We start from the raw sequence: 14,921 nt of genomic DNA, 5'->3' as shown, positions 1-14,921 counted from the left end.
TCTAGGATGTTCTGAAATTAATGTATTGTGTGCATTATTTCAAGCTGACTCTTGAAATTTCTGTATGAATGTTCTAATTACTGTAGATGAAGCATTTCTGATATAATTACAAAATTGTTCATTGCCTCTTTTCTTAGACCAGATGTTGGTTTAAAAACACCACCCCCATCTTTTTAGACAGCTATTCACAGAAAAATCTTAAAAATCTTCTTTCAGAAAATATGCTGAGACGACAGGTCCAGATTTAATCTCTAGTGTGGTAGTTTAGTCTTGCTCAACCATCTGGCTTGGGACAGAGCTTACGCTTTTCATACTGCTTTGAAACAAAAGTATCATGAGAACTCGTCTAAGTAGCTGCTGCGTGGCAGTACATGTGTTGTAACTTGAATATCTGGAAGCTCTTACATAAAAACATCTCTAGCTCATCTAAGCGTTAACAGGCTTCATTTTATGAAGACAGCTGGTATGCAATGGGTTTTGTACCTCAAGTATAGTCCCTTTTAGATACCTACAGAACTGTGATCTTTCACCTACTTCTTGTTTTCTTCCTCAACAGAAATAAAATTCTGTAGGCCAAGTGTTTTTCCAAATTCTACTTGAGTGAGCTCATCAACGAGCTGAAAAATGTGACCTGCAGGCACCTGTGTGCTCTTATCACTAGGATGGTTTCTCTGAGTTGAAGGGAGAAACTGAAAGTAATTACCTTTGGCAAGGGCTGAATCCTGCACAGCTGTCTTGAGACTTAAACAGCAGTAAAATACACTGCTTCTTTTCAGCTCAGTACCCATCCTTGTTTATTTTTTCCTTAACTATTAGATCAAAACAGCAAGGGCAAGCAACACTCCATTCACAGCCTTGAGGATGACAATGGTTTTGCTTCAGATGACTGCGTATTATAGTAAAAAAACCCCATTCCATAGACTTATTTTCTCAGGAACACTGGTTTTCCTTTCACCACACCCATAGCTGCATTGGCGCAGTTGAGGTCATATTCTTGACTTTGGCGACCATGGACAATTGTGCTTCATTCTTGCTGACACCACAGAGGATGGGCCAGGTCCAGATTCCAGGAGGAGAGTGGCTGACCAGAAGCTGCCTCTAGAAGCCTTAGCAGAGCAGTCCAGGGGAAGATGCTACTGCTAGTGCAGGAAGGGCAGCAGAAACACCACCAGGTTAGTATTCTGTTTTGAAATGAGCTGGTTACTTATATAAAATCTGTGTCCCAAACAAATACTGGCAGCAGTAGAGTAAGCTTTTGGCAAAAAGCACTGGATGGCAAGAGCTAGCAGGAAGGACCCAGGCCTTACAGCTTCAAGTACAAGGTATGGCCTCTTCCAAGCTGCTTTGTTCTGTGATATTCTGGGTATCATACAGTTAGAGAAAGCAGAGGTGCTCTATGCCCCCAAAAAATGAGGATTTTTTTTCTGACTTGTTGCTGTATGTGGGATACAGTTTCCAATTTGGGGAAATGAAGCGAATGGACAGCTCTAGAAATTGAGGATACAGTAGCACAAAATGGCTGTTTCTGTAAGTACCGGTGTAGTAACCTGACCTATTGTAATCTGAGTTTGCAATTACTTCCAGTGTTTCAACACCACCTAATTCATATGATCAAGCTTATAGTTTAGTCTATTACAATTATGCTTTTCACCATGCACCAGGCATTTAGGACTTTATTTTTCTCTCATAAAACTAGCAGCTCCACTATTGCACAGGTTGGCTGTGAAACTAAGAACACCCACTGCGGACTCATTTAAGAACCGACTCTGATTTTTGCTTCTGCTTTCAAAGCCCTTAGACTACAGGTCCTCTCCTTGCCATAGTTTTGAATACGTGCTACCCAGCAGCAGTGGAAGAGGTTGGCTCAACCCAGGGGTGTAAACTCAGTCATCCCAAATCTGCTCTGCCTTTGCAGTGTGAGGCAAGGTCAAGCAAGCAAGCAACTTGCCCTATGACTTTCTCATTAGCAGCTTCACCTGGGAAGAGATGTTTGTGACTGATTCCTGCTCAGAGCATTAGGAAAGCACACTAAGAAAAGTGAGGTTTGATTTAAGCCACTCTTTTCCAAAACCACACATAAGCAAATGCCAGGCTCATTGTTTTCTTAGTGGGTAAGATGAGCACTGTTAGAGTGCCCAAAGAATGGGGGGACTTCAACTACCCTGTAAAGTGCTGTCAGGAAAACACAGCACAGAATACTACTATTAATACTATTAGTATTAATACTATTAATACTACTATTAATAATACAAGTATGTGGGGTATGCCCAGCCCTTGCCCTGGAGGGATTTCTGCTGAGATAAGAGATTTTGCCCAGCAGGACTCCCTGGAAAGGCAACCACGTTGGTCACAGCCAGGAAAGGCAGACCCACAATCCTTTAGGAGACCCTATGCAGATTTCGTCGTAACCCATTGGTCTGTTCCCATCCCAGATCCTCTGTAACCCATTGGCCTTTATTGATCCCCTGTATCCCTATAAAAGCAAGCCCAATGGGCCCCTGTGAGAGAGACGGTTCTCGTCCCTGGCTTTCCCCTTCGCCGGAGGGGACCCACAATAAAGCTACCTTTGTGCGGAACCAGCCACACGAGCCTCTCGTCTCTCTCTGGTCTGGCTTGGCCTGGAGGCTGCCCTGCAGAGCTGAGCTGGAATCACGAGCTGGTATCACTAAAGAGCTGACAGCTTCTGCAAGGGCCCTCCTGCCAGCAGCTGAGGGAAGACACCGGACCTCGGGAAGGCGATTCCTTTTGGGACCATCTCCCCGGACCAGTCACCTCTTCCTGGGTCAGAGCCACAGACCCGTCACCAGCTGTAATACAAGTAGATCCACATCTCAGACAAGTGCTAAGTGCTTTTGGTCTCTGCTGTCATGGTGGGCATTCCAGAGCCAAAGCCAGTGTCTACTGAAACAGCCCCTGGGAAGCCCGATGCTTCCACTCAGACAGAACTGGTGAGGAAGGAGGTGTCAGTACAGGTGGTAACTTTCAATGGATGCCCAGATACTTCTGAAGAAAAGGCTGGTACCTGCACAAAGCATGCACAGGTGGATGACCAGCTGCGGCAGGTGGCTGGATGGCAAGAGACAGTCAGTTGGCTATGCAGTACTAGAGAGGCTGAAGCAGAGATAGGTATGTGGGTTCAGAACCACATACCTGCAATGGATACCACTGAGCCTGAGGCACCTTGCACCCTGGCACAAAAGCAGGGCTCCAGTTCAATCTCCACCCTTCAACATGCAGACAAAAAATGCAGATCTGGTGCTTTAAAGGCTTTAGATGTCCATGAGCAAGGCAAACAAAGAGAACCTCACCAGCAGTGCATGGTGATTACTGTAAAAAGAAACATCAAGTAATTTTAGTGGGCATTGAGTTGTCCATCTGCCAGCCTGATAGACAGTCACAAGGGATATCCTGCCATCCAGGAGCTGGGATCCATGGTGTTGCTGAGAGGGTATCCTGACTTGTCATGGACCACTATCTCCATCACTTTTTCATATAGGTACAAACGACACAACACACCAAAAAATAGGTGGGATCAAGGAAGATTATAAAGCCCTGGTGAGGCAGGTGAAAAACATCCCAAGTCCCATCCCAAAAACATCCCCATGCCCATCTCCTCATCTGTCCTCCCTGTTAGAGAAATCGGGACAGCCAGAGGCAGACACACTGTGCATACCAGTGGCTGCCTGCATGGCGGGTGCCATTTGAGAAGGTTTTGGCTTTTATAACAGTGGGTTGTGTTTTTGTGATTGTAGCCTGTTAGGGGGCAATGCATCCCCCTGGCCAAAACAGGGCACGAGAATCTTTGGCAGCACGCTGGCCAGTGTGGTCTGATGGGCTTTAAACTGAAGGACTCGAGGAGTGAGGGCCAAGGTGGCAATGACTGTGCCATTGTTTCCTCCTCGGGAGCAGGTCATAGCAACCACTGCAGAGATAGATATACCTTGGCTGCCCCTGAAGTTGAGGATCAAAGCACAAAACACTTCACTGGTGCTCATGGCTATGGTGAGCCCTCTCACACCTCTTCTAGGGAACCCCTTTCTTTGATAACCCCTGAAGTGTCTGTATATGACGCAGCATGGGTAATAAACAAGAACTAGAAATATATGTGCGATCACAGGGCCATGATCTTACTGCAATGCCTGCTGAGACATGGTGGGATAGCTCACGTGACTGGAATATCGTCATGGATGGGTATGTCCTTTTTAGAAAGAACAGAGGAAGGTCAGAGAAGCAAGGTGGTGGAGTTTCTCTTTACGTGAAAGAGCAAATGGTATCTAGCTCTACCCACAGACAAATGAACAAGCTGAGAGTTTATGGGTGAGAAATGCACCATGTGCCCTGGCAACCAGGAGGGCCACCCATGTCCTGGGGTGCATCAGGCACAGCATCACCAGCCAGGCAAGAGAGGGGATTGTCCTGCTCTGCACTGGGGTGGCCTCACCTCGAGTGCTGGGGGCAGGTCTGGGTGCCACAATATAAGAAAGACATTGAGCTCTTAGAGAGTGTCCAAATGGGGGCAACGAAGATGGTGAAAGGCCTTGAGGGGAAGCCATATGAGGAACAGCTGAGGTTACCTCAACATGAGGAAGAACTTCTTTTGAGGGTGGCAAAGCACTGGAACTGGACATGGACTCTCCCTCTCCAGGGACATTCAAAAGCCACCTCCTCTAGGTGACCCTACCTTGGCAGGTGTGTGGATTAAATGATCTCCAGCATTTCCTTCCAACCCTAACAATTCTGTGATAATCAATCCAGGAGACTCATGGAGTGCATCAATGGAAACTTCCTGACCCAACTGATAGGGGAACCAACAGGAGAGGTGCTTTGGTGGACCTTGTACTCAAAACCAAAGAGCTTGTTGGGACTGTCAAAGGCAGCCTTGGCTGCAGTAATCATGAGATGGTGAAGTCCAGGGTCTTGAGAGGAAGGACTAGGATGAAAAGGCAGTTCTCAACTCCGGACTTCAGAAGAGCAGATTAGTCTCTTCGAGGATCTGCTTGGAAGCACCCCAAGGGATAAGGCTCTGGGATGAAGAATGGCCCAAGAAAGCTAGTTAATATTGAAGGCTCACCTCCCCCAGGCTCAAGAGCCGTCCATCTCAGTGAACAAGAAGTCAGGCAAAAATGGCCAGGAGGTCTGTGGGGATGCACAAGGAACTCCTGGCTAAACTACAACACAAAAAGGAATAATCTGGAGGGTGTAGTGAAGGCTGGGTAGATTGGGAGGAACACAGATGGGATGAAGATATGGAAGCTAAAGCTTAACTGGGTAACAAGGGCCTCTATAAATACAAAAGTGGGAAAGGGCAGAGAAAATGTGGGGCCATTACTGAATTACATAGGGCATCTGGTTACACATGGAAAGGGACATGGAAATGGTTGAGGTGCTGAGTACCTTCTTTGCTTCAGTCTTATTTAATGACCTCTCAATTGCAGAGATCAAGGGAGAAAGTCTGGAGCAAGAAGGAGGTACGCTTGGTATAACGATGATCAGGTCAGGGAAGACTTAGGCAAACTGAACATACAGAGAAGCATGGACCCCAATAGGATGCATCCACAAGTGCTCTGCGAGCTGACAGATGTTATTGCAAGGCCCCTCTTGATAATCTTTGATTGATCATGGTGACAGGGAAAAGTGCCCAAAAACTGGTGGAAAGTAAATGTCATATCTGTCTTTGGGAAGGGCAAGATAGCGATATCCAAAGAACTAAAGGTCTGTCAACCTCACCTCAATCCCTTGGAAGGTAAAGGTGCATCTAAACATAGAAACCATTTCCAGGCACATCAGGAACAAGAAAACCATCAGAAGTTGTCAGGAGGGCTTCACCAAAAGGAAATCATGCTTAACCAACCTGATAAATTTTACAATGCAATGATTGACCTGGTACACAACAGGAGGGAAGTGGGTATTGTGTCCCAGGACTTCTGTAAGGCCTGTGGTACCGCCTTCCGTAAGATCCATACAGAGAAGGTGTTGAGATATGGGATGGATGAAAAGTGAAATGGATTGAAAACCAGTTGAATGCGAGGCCCAGAGGGTGGTGATGAGTGCAACCAAGTCCGACTGGAGGGCAGTGCCCCAGGGTCAGTACTGCCTCAGCCCTCAGCAAGTTTGCAGATGGCACTGAAGAGGGAGAAGTAGCTGATGCAACAGCAGGGTTTGCTGCCATCCAGAGGGACCTGGAGAGGCTGGAGAAATAGGCTGGCAAGAATACCATGAAATTCAAGGGGAAGTGCAACCCAATGCAACAGCACATGCTAGGGGCCACTCGGCTGAAAACAGCTGAGAAGGAACCTGGGGGTCCTGGTGGACACCAAGCTCAACATGAGCCACCTTTTTGGAAGGAAGTCAATTATTGTGTTCTGGTTGCCAGCAGTGCAGGAAGGTGATCCTTCCCAGCTACTCAGCAGGAGTGAAGACACACGTGGAATGCTGTGTCTGATTTTGGGTCTTCCAATACAAAAGGGACAGAGTTGTACTGGAGAGAGACCAGTAAAGGGTCACAAAGATGCTGAAGGGATAGGAGCATCTCCCCTGCAAGGAAAGTAGGTAAAAATACTTTGTCAAGATCCTCCCCCTTAACAGAATTACTAACTGCCCAAGGAGCTTATAATATGTATCATTATCACATATTTCTGGTTTTTTCAGGCAGGAAAAATAATCACTTTTTACTATATAAAAACCCCCTCTGTGGATATATCTAAGGAAGTAAAAAACAACCTGGGAATTCAGATGACACAGCTAAACAGAGACCTAAAACACTACACTTGGAGCAAAGGTGCTGTGTGAGAATTCCAGCTGAACTTCTGCATTTCCCCACACCACTAAAGACACACACGAAATAATTAAAGTGGAACTAATTTATTAAGTCAAAGGCAAGTTATTACTGTTCAAAACATTACTGCAATAGGAAAGCATTCTACAAGATGAGGACAGAACACGGTGCAGCAGATTCAAATCTACAGGCGTTTGAGTCATCATTACAGGAAAAGCCTCATTTTTCTGCATCCTAGAAAAGACACAGACTTCAGAAGATTCTGATGTACATTCAGAACAGTGTACATTAGTCAGAATCTCTCAACAAAAAAATCATGTGCTCCAAACTGAAGAGCCTGAAAGTATCTTTTTACCATCTTGTGGGACCTAAGTATAGCATCAGCTAGGTCCACATGCATATGAAATTAAAAAAAAAAACCCCACAAACTTAAAAATAATGATTTAAAGCATTATCACAGCACTAGGAACTCAGCCTATGTAAACCAACTTTTGCATGTTTTAAAATATTGATCCCCTGGAGCCTATTTCAGTTCTAGCTGGTCTGAAGACATTTTGCACTTACAGGAAGAGGGCCCCGGTAATAACTCCTTTTAGTCTTGAAGTAAAACAAAAGAAAACAAACAAAACAAAAAAAATCCCCAAACAAAATCAACTGTATCTCACTGCCACATTAGGCAGGTTTACAATCTCTAGTAAGAAGTGCTGGCAGATGGGGAAGGATAGTTTCATTCTGAGGCAGCTGTGTGACACCACTTTCCAATATAATTGGAAAACTGATAGTGAAAACTGAACACAGCAAAACCCAATGGCCTAGAAATGACCCCATCTTCAAGCTCAGGATACTGTATCCTCACCTGCACTCTAGGAAACTATTCCTGTTTCAGCAGCGGGGAAGAGACAACTTCCCCATTCCACATTTCACTCAAAAAGAAGCACTCTAGAAAGTATTCTAGAAGTCAGCAACCACTCAGAAGTGTGTATAGTTGCTGTCTCATAGAACTTTTACAAACATTATAGGAGGAGTACAGACTTCAGGAGACAGAAAAAGCATTGTCACTGAAGCTGCTTCAACTACTCTAGTAAAAATAAAAGTATATCAAATTAAGTGATGCTATATCTATGCATCAATCCACTCTAGGTAGGCAAAAATGTAGTTCTCTGAAAACCTGAACTGAAACTTGAGTAAGTATCACACTCTGCATATTTAGACCGGTGTTAAAGCACAAACACTAGTAACCTGCAACTAACAGGCATGCTTCAGAGCTCGCTGCAAAGTCCATCTATGGCTTCCAGAGCTTGAGGAGGCCGTCTTCACTGTAAGTGGCAATCAGGTTCTGGTGGGGGTGATGAGCAATGCCAATGACATCTTTTTCATGGACCTAAAGAGTAAGCAGGAAGATGCATTAGGAGAGTCTTCCTTTAGCGGATTCAAGACAAATACTCTCTTCAAAAAACAACTGGAGAAAACTGGACTGAGGGTTAAGGTGCTTTGTGCATAGAGCAAAAGCAGGGGTACATAGCCCCAACATTAAATTCCAGTCACAACAATTTTTGTGACATGGCAGTTACTTTTTGTTGGGCAAAGGAAGGTTCAGTGAAGGCTTACATCCACTGAAACCCACAACACCTAAGTGTTCCCCATTAAATTTAGACATTCAAGCTGGTATTCCTCTTTAGTTCAATCTAAAGCAAATTTAAACCCAACACCTTTAAATCTGACAGCTTGGTCAGGTTCTCCACCAGCTGGAGCCCAGGTCAAGACAAGCTCTCATTCACAGAAGTCTGAACCAATTCACCCTTTGCTTGGTGGGTAAATACTTCCCTAATTTTTACAATTAAATTGTTCTAAAAAACCAAAACACATTCTATGGCCCAATGCCCTGAAATTCATTTGTTACCAATCATGTCCACTAAAGACGAAAGATTCCTTGGTCTGAGATTACTCCTTATGGACTTCATAATAAACATTTACATCATCCCTGTGTTTAAAACTCTGGAAAAGCTCAGAGCTAAAAACTTACAGTCAGAGTTCTCTCCAGCTTGCCTGTCACTGTGCTGAAGCAGTACAGCACAAAATCTTCACCAACACAGTAGATCCATTCACCACGAGGTGAAAGTGCACAGCAGACAAAGTCACCACCTTCTCTCTTACCAGAGCTAAAACTTCTTACAATCTGTAAAGACACACCCCCAAAAACATTTGTCAGGATTAAACAGTAGCACATCAATACCATGTTTAGGGCAAAAATACTGAAGTATTAGGTTTGTTTAGAACACAGATGTGTCCATAGCTGCAAGAGCTTTCCTGTGTTCTATAAACTCAAGTTCAAAATAGTTTGTCATGAAAGCAAACCAGAGAAATCAGGTTTAACCCTGCTAGCTTAGGGCTATGTTTTTAACTAGGTTTTCTGCATTCTTGAAATGACAGAGACTTGAAAGGACATCAATAAGAGCACATACTTGTCCTTGCATATTCATGATGACGACTGTGTTCGATCTGTTGCAAACAACGAAGTGTTCTGGGTTTTTAGGCAGCAGAATGACACTGTTCACAGTAATGTCTGTCCCAGCAGTGCTACCAAGAGACTTGAAGGTGTTGGAACACTCTGTTGTCTTGACATTCCAAACCTAGTAGAAGAAATAAAAAAACTAAATTAGCTTTAAAAGTTTAAAAATAAAGAGCTGATACGCAATTATTTCAGATAAGGTAATCCCCACATCCTAGGAGAAGAGGTGTCACAATCAATTCCATGTCTAGAATAAAACAGAACAGGCAGTAAGCACTGCACTTATGCCCCCATTTCATGAATGCAGCAGAGACAGGCCCTGCAAGACACTGTAAGTGGAGTAAGAAATTTCATCAGTTCTCACACAAATCTGCAGTAAAGTCACAAGCAGACCCATTACTGCAGATAACCCAGTCTTCTCCAGTGACTGCAACAATTGTAACAAACGGGCTATAACACAGCAAGAGTCTGAAGGTGTTCTTACAAGGGGTAAATGCCATCCTACCTTCACTGTGCCGTCAGAGGATGCACTGATAATATAGTGGCCATCCTGGGTAAAAGTAGCTTCATTGACAAAGGAAGAATGACCACGGAATTCCTTCAGGGTTTTCCCAGATTTTAAACCATGAATCCTGTCAGACAACATAGATGCAAATGAGTGAGCAAACTCCACTCAGTAACCAAGGTGCAGGATCAGAATTACTGCATTACACAAACAATAATCAGCACTTTCCAGATGCTAAGAGCTACAGGAAAATGGGTTTGATGAGGTTCCTATTGCCTGCTAAGATTATAAAAGTGTTTGAGTATTTTTCTGAGCATATTTATTCTTCTAACCTATCTTGCACTGATATTTAAAGAAAAAAAAAAAAAAAAGGAAAAGAGAGGGGGGATATTCACCTAAATAATTGTAACACCTAAACACCTAAAAAATTCTAACTATTGGGTTACCATCACTACCCAACATGTCTTTACAGAATAAATGGAGTTACACTCCTCAAAAGGTGCACAGCTGAAGTACAAAAGGTAAAGCATACAAGAAACCCAACCCCAACAAAAAGACACCAAAAAAACTCCAGCCAACCAAAAAAAAAATCCAAAAAACACCAAAAAGAACCTAACAAAAAAAGCAGTATCAAACCAACCCAAAATATCTTTTCCTATATCCAAACAGGATTTTCCCCAAGAGAAGCAGCGGAACAACCCTGGAGATTTTGAAAACTCAGCAGGACAAGACCCTGAAGAGGCTGTCCTAACTGAAAGGCTGGCTGTGCTTCGAGAAGCACAGTGGACTAGAGACCTCTACAGGTACCTTCTAGATTACACTATTTTATGGTTAAACTGCTTAATGTGAAAAATCCGTTTTCTTTTTTCCCCACACTAAAGCTCACACATTCTCCGTTTATTTACCGGATTGTCTGATCAAAAGAAGCACTCAGAATTTGGCTGCTGTCTTTAGAGAAACTGAGGCACGTAACACCTTTACTGTGTGCCCGTTCAAATCTTCTCAGACACTGACCACTCTGGATTTTCCACACCTGAAAAGGACACAGCAAGTAAGTGATTATTTTGTTGTGAGATCACATGAGCTTAAGCATCAGAGCCAACACACACCTGTTTCTGAGCCATGCTAAACTTCCTTTGGGTTTTTATGGAATGGGAACATTACTGCTATTGCAAACTAGTCCTTTTGGTCACCACCTCTCCCAGCATACCATACAAAAAGATTTGTACCTTGATCTTTCCATCTTGTGCTCCAGTTGCCAGCATTTCTGTATCTCTACTGAAGCACATGCACAGCACTGCATCATCCATCATCATGAAGTTATCTTGTGCCTGGTACTTCAGATCCTAAACAAAAGCAGATTCATCAGTCAAAGTAGTGAAATCAATGAAATTTATTTTAAGGGAAAGTGCAAAAGTATTAACAGTTTTAATTTCAGTTACATTTTACAATCTATTGTAAATCAGACTTCACAGCCTTATAATACAGGGTACTACCATTATCACCATTTTAAAGGCAACAACAACAATGCAGGAAGGTACCAAAGTTATCACAGAGGAAAATCTGTGACAAACCGAACAACTAAACCCACATAAATATTCCAGACTGATATTTGAATCACCTAAGCAGATAACCCTCTCTGTTTCAATTTCTTAGGGACTGTGAACCTAACAATCTCAAAGAATAAATTCAGGTGCTCTGGCAAGTCAAAGTTACTCTGTGTGAAATAAGGAGTAACTCACCTTCCTAATCTTTCCAGTAGTGAAGTTCCATACTTCAATGAAGCCATCAACAGAGCCAGTAACCAGATACTGTCCATCTGGAGAAAATCGAGCACACTCCACATGTGACTTCTGCCCGAACTGTTTAAAAGAAAAATGTAAGCAAAGCTTAATAAGCAATTTAAAAGACACAACTCATCAAAACAAAACCATAGTATTATTATGATGGTAAAAATACAGTATCTTCTAGAAATATGTATTCACAAATTTAATGCAGAGGTACAAAAAAAATCTGTCAATACATACAGAGTAGCACTCTTTTAAAACGGTAGAACAACAAAACCCAAAACCTTATTTTGGTCTGCTAATGTCCATGAAACTTACAACAAACACTCCATGGTACAAGCAGGAGCTAAATTGGTTGTCTTTATATTTTTGTTTTTGCAGTGTATTGTCTGTTAACAAACACTTTTCCAATACTTCACATTTATCCCAAGCAGACTTCAGAAATTTATGAATTCCTGAAGTTGCTTCATTTGGAGTGATGTTTCTCCAGGGTAATTTTTAGAGAACATTTGGTATTTTTTCTAATATCCAATTTTGCAATTTCTAAATTTTTATATACAAGTGGCCATGACAATTCAGTACACAAAAAAAATCTTCAGTAGCCCAAACAAAAATACAAGATCAGCAATGACAAAAAAAACAAGTTCTAATAAAGCGTTTTTAGCAAGTTGTTACTGAACACCACAAATTGATTTCAGAATTTCCAGCTCATGACTTCTGAAAAACAGTTTAGAACACAAGGATTTCCTTGCACATATAAAGCAGGGGACTATGCAAATTCCTGTAAACTGACTGATTCTGAACTGTGGAAGCAAAGAAACTACGCAGTTATCTTAACCACAAATACCATAAGCACACAAACTTGTTAAAAGACCTCCTCTCAGATTCCCAGGAAGAAGTCTTCTGATAAGATAAAGAAAGCATGGAAAAAGGAGGAAAAGACACAGGTGTGTGGGGGGAGGGGGTGCGAGGGAGGAGGGGAATGATTTACAACAAAGAAAAGAAACGTTCAGAAGATTTCCCCTTATCTCGCAACGCAAAACACAGGAAGGACAAGCACCAGAAACACAAAAGCAAACACTACCTTAATATGCCTGCTCAGCTGCGTGGGGAACTTTTCTTCTTCTACATCTTTCACAGCTGCTTTGCCTCTGAACAAGTCAATTGTCATACCGGGAGGAAGCAGGCCCTGGTGCTGCTGCCACTTCAGTGCCTTTAGAGGAGTTGAAAGCCACACCGTTAGCTATCAGTTAACACAGATCTACGACATAGGAAACACTGTCTGCATAGAGTGCCAATGAATACATTCTGACAATCAGAAAGGGCTGAAAACGCAACAGAAAACGTGTTACAGAATGTTATTCTCAAAGTGCACACTATGTGCTGCGTATTTACTCTACTGGAAGAAATCTACTGCTGGAGTGACACGTTTTCCTACAACTGCAAAATCCTTGACACGTGAAAAATCTTTCTAACTATACCACATTTAAACTTCAGTTTTATAGAGCTGGAAACTCAACTACATCATAACTAGTTTTATGCACCAACAACATAAAGACATGGCTCCTAAAATACTTTTCAAGACTCACCTGCCCCAACAATGCCATAAGACGAGATGGAGGTACCACACTGACTTCTCCAGCCAAAGCTTGTGCGATAGCAGCTCTCCGTTTCTCTTTGCTACTTCCATCGGGGTATGCCTAGAGAAGTTATTTTTATGAGGTTATTGTTCTAAATAATTATTTTTCTTTTCCCAAAAAGACCTCAATTGTTCTGAAATTGGAACCCCTTACATATCAATTTTCTATTAGACCTCCAAAAGACTTTTTCTCTTTAATACTAACCTTAAAAGCAAATAATCACCAAGGTTGGAAAAGATCTCTAAAATCAGTCCCTTCGCTACGTTAACCATTAACCTAACATGCTCTCACCAAAACTATCAGGCTGATGTAACCAGTCAGAAATAATGCCTTGTTATTATTGTTATTAAATAGCAGTATTTCTGTTCACACAACTCATGTTTTATTCTGCTGCCTATATAACACTGAAAAAAGCAAGCTACAGATGCCATCCTGTGGCAGGACACGGGTACAAATCCCCAAACTCCCAACTGCAGCACACTTCAAAACCACTGCTCTGCTGCCTCACAATCAAGTGTCATGTACTACTTCCCAAACACTTCACAGAAGGTGTAACATCATCAAACTCTGAAACTACACATTCTCACTCCCAGAGACAAGAAAAAAACCCCAGTGCCGTGAGCCATCAGCAGCTTGTAATGATGCTTAGGGTCATGCAGGAGAGGTCTCTACAGAAGGGAATTACATACCTCACGAGGATCAAAATAAGATCTGGCCAGAAGATTTTCGAGGTGGATATAGCGCTCTGGCTGAGTTTGTTTCAGCATGATCATGGGATCTGTTTGTCTCAGAAGAGACCTGGCAGCACCCAGTTCTCGGAGCTCGATCAACTCCAGCACAACCTGCACCAAGAGACAAATATCTACCTCAGCAAAGGGTTAGTGGAAAACACCACACAAAGGCTTCCACACGGACCAGAAGAGTCCACAGGAACCCCGCGCTCGCTCACCTGTTCATAGAGATCAATGAGGGTCTTGTCGGGCAGTTTCAGAGACTGTATTGCCTGCAGCACCGTGTCCCAGTGCCCGCTGTTGATATCTGCCACGAAGCTCTCAATGCTGTCCACGGTGTTGAGGGACACGGTGGTCTCCTCCTGAAGGGTGGCGAGCGCCCGGTGGAGGCTGTTCTCCTTCAGGTACTGCATGATGAGCCGGATCACGCTGCGGGCGACGGCACAGCGCACGGTCAGCCCCGGACACACGGGCCGCCCTCCCCGGCCGCGGCGAGCACCGTCCGCAACCCTCCGCCCCCTCACGGCCCCGGGGCCGCCGGGTCTCGCCTCCCTTCCCCTTCGGCGCTGGCGCCTGGGCCAGGGCCGCCAAACCGCTCCCTCCCTGACCCCCCCCAGCCGCCGGGGCCGCCGCCCGTGCCTCCCGCGCCGCCGCTACACGTACTCGGAGGACTCGATTTCGATCGACATCTTGAGCCGCCGCTAGTGGTGGTAGCACAGCGGTGTCGGTGTCGCCGCCAGGCCTTCCGCCACGGCTTCGGCTTCGGCTTCCGTTTCCCGTCCCCCCCCCCCCCACGCCTGGCGCGGTGACGTCACGCGGCCGGGACCGCCCATCCCGGCGGCGGCGGGGCTCGCGCGCCCCCCGGCGGAGGAGCGGCGCCAGCGCAGGGCCCCGCGGGTGCGGCCTTGCTGCTTCCCTGTGGGAATGCGGAACGCGGGTTTTCCGGCCGGCTTCCCGCAGAGCCGCAGTATAGC

General features: G+C 44.3%; 1 protein-coding gene across 1 annotated transcript; it reads right to left on the bottom strand.

The window, feature by feature from the left end:
• Positions 1-6,845: 6,845 nt before the first annotated feature.
• On the bottom strand, positions 6,846-14,737 carry SMU1 (SMU1 DNA replication regulator and spliceosomal factor). Its single transcript, XM_042023588.1, has 12 exons — positions 14,611-14,737; positions 14,166-14,376; positions 13,906-14,058; positions 13,166-13,276; positions 12,661-12,789; positions 11,532-11,651; positions 11,019-11,135; positions 10,695-10,822; positions 9,790-9,916; positions 9,238-9,405; positions 8,799-8,951; positions 6,846-8,156 (listed from the first exon to the last, which is right to left on the bottom strand). The coding sequence occupies exons 1-12, from the start codon at positions 14,634-14,636 to the stop codon at positions 8,058-8,060; spliced, it is 1,542 nt and encodes a 513-aa protein (XP_041879522.1). The 5' UTR covers positions 14,637-14,737; the 3' UTR covers positions 6,846-8,057.
• Between the last annotated feature and the right edge of the window lie 184 nt (positions 14,738-14,921).

The sequence above is a fragment of the Corvus kubaryi genome, unplaced genomic scaffold (assembly GCF_017639235.1).
Source record: "Corvus kubaryi isolate FWS band 111438036 unplaced genomic scaffold, C.kubaryi_AGA036_p1.0 37249, whole genome shotgun sequence".
Taxonomy (NCBI): Eukaryota; Metazoa; Chordata; class Aves; order Passeriformes; family Corvidae; genus Corvus; species Corvus kubaryi.
Note: the sequence above shows the minus strand (reverse complement) of the source record. Positions and strands in the feature narration are given on the sequence as shown.

Bases quoted from the DNA above. Each gene is read 5' to 3' on its own strand.
- SMU1 (XM_042023588.1), bottom strand. From the start codon at position 14,636: ATGTCGATCGAAATCGAGTCCTCCGA. The intron at 13,277-13,905 runs GTATGTAATTCC...TAACTTCTCTAG, and splicing joins CTTATTTTGATCCTCGTGAG to GCATACCCCGATGGAAGTAG. The intron at 11,136-11,531 runs GTGAGTTACTCC...GCTTTTGTTTAG, and splicing joins CTACTGGAAAGATTAGGAAG to GATCTGAAGTACCAGGCACA.